Source organism: Rhododendron vialii, chromosome 6a (genome assembly GCF_030253575.1).
Source record: "Rhododendron vialii isolate Sample 1 chromosome 6a, ASM3025357v1".
Classification (NCBI taxonomy): Eukaryota; Viridiplantae; Streptophyta; class Magnoliopsida; order Ericales; family Ericaceae; genus Rhododendron; species Rhododendron vialii.
In genome coordinates, this window is record NC_080562.1 from 24,897,276 (window position 1) to 24,903,172 (window position 5,897).

Genomic DNA, 5,897 nt, shown 5'->3' on the forward strand with positions numbered 1-5,897 from the left:
GGCCAGAGATCCAAAATCATTAATCCCACCATTTCTAACCCTTCAAAAAGTTAATCGGACAAGCAAACCTTCAATATTCATCAGAATTTCCGGAGGGGAGACTAAAATGGAACTGCAATATGCTAGGTGCTGGTTAGAACTGAGGAAATCAATTGGGCTTTTTGCCCATGGCCCCAGATTGTATCCTAGCAAAGATTTTGTCCTTCAGCATGTTGGAATCAGTGTTGTCAAGTCTAGCGGTGATTAGAGGCCAAAGGGACACCTTTTCACTCCACAGGAAGGATAGTTTCTGGAAAAGCAAGAATGCAGAAAATGAAGAAAATAACATAGCACATTTACTCAAATCAGGCTGGAGACCTGAGTACTTGAAAATCCTAGAAATCCATCACTAGTGCTAAACGACAAGACAAAATTTTGTCGACCTCAATGAGTTGTCATATAAAGAAATTAAACACTAGGTAGCCGCCTTAAGGACACTTTAATTCTATAAATAACATTTGTACCTTAACTAGAAATTCATCCAAACGATATGAAAAATATTTGTAATTTGATAAATGCACGTAATAACAAATACATTCCAAAATTGGTGTCACAGTAGGTAATAGGTATCGTAAAAACGATCCAAGATCTCTTTATATATAGTAACATCTAGCAATAACAATTGATAGAAACATATACCAAATACCCCCGAGATCTTTACAAAAATGTCCCAAAAATCTACCACATAGATCATAAAACCTAGATATCTTCTTTTTTTTAAAACAAAATAAATGAATGATGAAATGGGAATTTCCAGAAGCTTGATAATTAAATACTAGTTTTTTAAAATTAATTAGGGTCTCCTTCTATTATCTTGGAGGACCACCCCTTCATTCCCTGCAAGCATCATGTACTTGTCCTTCCTGGTGAGATTAGTGCACTCAAAGCCCAAAGCATCGCCCAATTGCCTCTGTATGTAGTTGGCCACTTCGAAGCTGGATTTCCCGCCGGCGCAGGTTAGCTCCCGGGGCACTTTCCCGAGGACCTGGATGTAGTAGATGGGCCTGGGGTTCATCAAGAAGAAGATTGGGTCCAGGCATTTGAGGCCACTGGCTGTAGTCCCGTAGAACATGGTCACCTCGGTGTTCATAGCCACAGGCACGATTTCATCAGTTAGTTCAGCAAACAGTGAGCTGAACCTCAAGAGGTATGGCTCCCTGCATGTGGTTCCTTCCGGGCACACCACCAAATCGCCTGTTGGCAAAATTTTAGAATGTGTGTTAAATATAGTGAACAAACCATCATGAAAAATCGGAAAATGTAAGTACATAGATAGAAAATAAGCAGTATCCACCCAGCGATGTAGAGACGAATGTATTTGTTCTTCAATTGCGATGTAGAGAATCACAATTGTTTTTTCCCATTTGTTCTAATGCCATTGCATCTTTGATAATATGTCTAAAATCTCAAACCTTATTGAATTCGAGACTACGAAATTTTATGGGGATGCCAATGCATTGAACAGAGGACAAGAGAAATGGAAAAAGGGGATTCTGTCCATTTTTTAAAGCAACTACTATTTTGTTGTTTTAGATATGTAATTGACTCCTCAAGCGAATGTATTCACAGAAATGTAAATGTCTTGTTCGAAATCATTACTCGACCACACAACGTAGTTGAAATCTCCAAATACTAAACTCATAAGAGAAACTTGCGCGGCTGCCAATGCATCCAAATTGAAGAATTAGCGAAGATATTTGGGGACAGAAGACTCTAATATGATTTCAAAGCATTTTTCTAGTTTAGAAACTCGAAGTTGCCAAAATAAAAAAAAAACATACCTTCACTGAGCAATCTCTGCATTGTTTCACCATCTTGCTTTCTATCTCTGGTCAACCTAACTGTCCTTATAGGTGCAATGAACTCAGACATTTTGCTGAGGCTGTAAGTGACTGCAGTCAAGGGCTTCCCAAGTGATGTGCTAAGAAACACAGGGTCCAAAAGGGTCCTATGGGTACAAACATAAAGCACATGACCTTTCTTCCCACCCTCTGTACCAGAATGGTTGAGCCCTTTAACCCTTATTCTCACGCCACTCAAAGTGCCCAAGAAAATGGCCATTTTGTAGGGCAAAAAGATGCCCACAAAGAGCCTGAAAATGGCTAGGATTATTCCTGGCGGGAGCCACATGAACATGGAAAGAGTTGCAAAGGGTGTGGGCAGGAAAGCTAGCCTCCCATCATGAAATACAAGAGGCTTTGGGTATTTCTCTCTTGGCATAATTGCTGAATTAGCCCCAGCCTTGATGTTGTCTTCAGTGCTGTTCACCACATAAGCTTCCTGGTACAGACAATGGCAGCCAAAAAATGCATCAAACATGTGGATATTTATATGGTAAAAGCATTTTTGTATGGTAAACACAAGTGTTACGTAACCGTAATTTGTGTGGGTAAACTTATTGTATTGTGCCTTCATTCATTAGAGCTCGAAAAAGAATGGCATCCGGTTCGGCAAAAATGTCACTGTGATAGTAGGTTTTTTTTTTGGGGCGATTTCGGAGACAACTAATTAGAAACCTAAAACAACACCTCATAGTTTCCGATCAAATTTTAATGATCCAAGCCGCTCAATATGATCAGAACGTGATTTTAAGGGTACTCGCTAGAAATCAGCGAAAAAAAAAAGACCGGAAAGGGCTTGATCTGAGTAGTTTTTAGCTTAGATTTGATGAACGGTTCAATTAAAAACTGCTCAAAACAAGCACTTCCCGGTTTTATTTTTTTCTATTTTCTCACAAGCACTCTTAAAATCACATTCTGCACACATTGAACGGTTCAAATCATAAAAATTTGATCGGGAACTATGAGATTGAGATTTTGAGTGTTTTTTTAGGTGTTTAATCGGTTGTCCCCGGAGCTGCCCCTTTTTTTTTTTTATCCTCACTGTGATAGTAGTTTATATGAGCTTTTTATCAATTGTTATAAATGAATAGAATTTTCCAGATATTTTGGACAGAAATATGTAATATAATCACCTAGATCAATGTTGATTTGGTGCCAGACCAAGGAATGTGCCTTTTTTTGTTAGGTAGGGTCCAAAAGATTAAAATTGTTGAGTGGGGCATTTATTAGAGTTAGACATAAGGTTGCGGCCTAGGACCCTCTTATTATTATGTAAAATATATAGGACCCAACTTTGGTATAAGGTTAGATATATAAAATACAGTAAAATGCGGTTAAATTTCTTCAAAGAGCCCCATTCTGCTAAGGTTATTATTTTGTAATTACTTTTTTATCGTTGTAAGAGACAGGTCATTCTCTCACAATACATCACTTTTAATTCAAAAATTAAGTAATAAGTACTTATTTTAGTTAGTAAAATACCTTAACGCTTGTCTTGCTCGTTTATGCACATACATATGTGTTGTGTATCTATATCCTTGAATGTTGAAATCAAATCAGACCATGTATTCATCAAAGCAAATGTGGATATGCTTCTTTCGTTGACCAAAAAGAAAAACTGATTTAAGTCACGACTAACTAGATATCAAAGTGATAATTTAAAAATAAAAAAAATAAAAAACTAGATATCAAAGTGGCATGCATTTTGTAAACGTGTATCATAAGATTGCAAGGGCTTTATTCTACTAACAAAGACAAATGTGGTTTCCTACACACCCTTTCTAGATCAAATGCATTGAGAACTTTGTTTAGTGCCAGCCCTAAAAGTGCAAAATAGCACCCTTATTTTGAGGGGCAATATAATGAACATAAAAACACCACTTGCTCAATTTGTACGTAGTTGTAGCCCTTAAATTACGTTCTTTTCTAGAAGTATTGATGACTAGCTAGCTTCCAATAGAGTAGTAAAAAGTAGGATCAGCTATCCTACGGAACCACTAGACTCGGGATTTTATCTAGTAAGTCAAGGACTGAGGTAACCCTTACCGCAACAATCGCACTACGGATTTGTAATGCTCCATAGTGAGGTCTTTCGAGATATTATCATAACGATCTGAACCATATATTTTGTCATAGTTTGCCAACCACTTTATTTCTTCAAAGAATTACGGTTCATCGGACATTTATAACCACATGATCGAGAGAAATTTTTGTCCCAGTTCATTCTCTAAATCACACTAACCATCAATTATTGAGAAACACTCGTTGTCCGATCATGTTGTTATTAATATCGGATCAAAACTTGCTTTTCCAAACAAGTGCTCAACAAGCTCTATAAGATCAATGATTCAGATCGTGATAATACAAATCCAAAGGAACTTTATGTCCCTATAAAACGGATGTATATATGGACCAGATTTACTTTAAGAGGGTCATGCCAAAATTGATGATCTACACATACACCTGATTTTTGAATAAAATATCTGGAAAAAATTTCTTGTTTCTTACCATTACAGAATATTGATTGGTGCTAATTAAGAAGAAAGAATACCTTGCAAAGGGAGAGAAAGAGGTGATCACGAGGACTTGAACTCCCAATCCCAACATCAGGCTTTTTCTCTCCAAAGAATTCCTTAATGGCTCTGTGCTTCACAACCAAACCAGGCCCACAAATCAGTCCAGTGAAATACTGCCCCACAGTGTGCAATTCAGTCCCTACAACATCACCCACACCCAAATACTCCTTCAAGAACCCCTCCACCATAACCCTTGGGACACTAGTGAAAACAACCCTGTTCCCAGTTGAGGCCCAGACCTCGTACACCTTGGGATTGAGATTTTCAAGGTAGAACTTGGGCAAAACAGCCCTACTGATCCCCTCCATGTCCTTCACTTTAAGCCCACAAAAGGTGATGAAGACCATTGCCCTTAGTTTGAGCTCATAGTCCAAAAGAAACAGGATTGGGGAGGATAGGAGCAAGAGGAGTGCCCTTATGATGCTACCACCTTCAAAGGCAACAAGCATGAAATAGGGGAAGAAAGACTGGGAATTTGCTAACAATGTGTTTTGGATGTCACAAACGAGTGTTTGGGACACCCTGCCCTCCAAATCGCCACATTTGGTCAAGTTTGGGTATGGAGGAGGCTGTGGAGGTGATTTGAGAGATGGGTTTTTGGAGAAGAAGCCATGGTTTCTCATTTTCCTTTCTCCTCTGTGACATGAGTTGGCCAAAAGATGGTACAATAGCCAGTCCAGTAGCTTGAGAAGCACTGTGGGAAACACCATGGTTTTGTTCTCTTGTGGGTTGACAGAGGAGAGAGAGAGAGAGAGAGAGAGAGAGAGAGAGAGAGAGGTGGTTATGAGGAGAGGAAGGGGTGCAGAGAGAATTTATAGGGGGGTAATTGAAGGGTTTAGAGGGAAGTTGACTATTGTATCTATTTATTAGGCCACACCGCTAGCATTAATAGGATGGACTCAGCATTTCTTAATTTTGGTTTTGGTTTTTGCTGATTTTGTTTTGTTTTCGAAATTGATAGGTGTCCTCTGCATGGGGTTACTACGTTGGTTTTCCTTTCTTTGGTTAACAACACTGGTAGGTTGAAATGTTGGTGACCATCTTCTTTTGTTTGAAAAATCTACTCTTAATTGCTTGTCAAAACGTCTCTCTCTCTCTCTCTCTCTCTCTCTCTCTCTCTCTCTCTCTCTCTCTCTCTCATATATATATGTATGTATGTATGTACACTCATGCCAAGTGATGAGATCGAAAATATGTAACTGGCCGATTGGAGAGGAAAAATATGAGCCAGCTTTAAAACTATCGTACACATCAACCGAGATGTTTTCCTACTAATACATCTTCTTCTGTTTTTTTTTGGTCGGCTACTAATACATCTGATACATAATAGTTAATTTAGTGATTATAGCAATTCGCCGTATATGTACGTATATCATCTATTGTGACACTTAACAAAATTTATTCACTATTTTGTTGGGGAAAATTATCGGTATCAACGGTA

At 38.4% G+C, this 5,897-nt stretch overlaps 1 protein-coding gene across 1 annotated transcript; it reads right to left on the bottom strand.

Annotated features, from left to right (window-relative positions):
- Window positions 1–515: 515 nt before the first annotated feature.
- Window positions 516–5,439, bottom strand: LOC131329897 (glycerol-3-phosphate acyltransferase 1-like). The gene is made up of 3 exons (XM_058363314.1): window positions 4,432–5,439; window positions 1,821–2,319; window positions 516–1,233 (listed from the first exon to the last, which is right to left on the bottom strand). Exons 1-3 carry the CDS (start codon window positions 5,164–5,166, stop codon window positions 833–835), a joined length of 1,635 nt encoding a protein of 544 aa, XP_058219297.1. The 5' UTR covers window positions 5,167–5,439; the 3' UTR covers window positions 516–832.
- Between the last annotated feature and the right edge of the window lie 458 nt (window positions 5,440–5,897).

Excerpts from the sequence above, each read along its gene's own strand:
- LOC131329897 (XM_058363314.1), bottom strand. The coding sequence starts at position 5,166 with ATGGTGTTTCCCACAGTGCTTCTCAAGCTACTGGACTGGCTATTGTAC. Across the intron at positions 2,320-4,431 it reads TCTTTCTCTCCCTTTGCAAG|GAAGCTTATGTGGTGAACAG; the intron begins GTATTCTTTCTT and ends TGTCTGTACCAG. Across the intron at positions 1,234-1,820 it reads GCAGAGATTGCTCAGTGAAG|GCGATTTGGTGGTGTGCCCG; the intron begins GTATGTTTTTTT and ends TTTTGCCAACAG.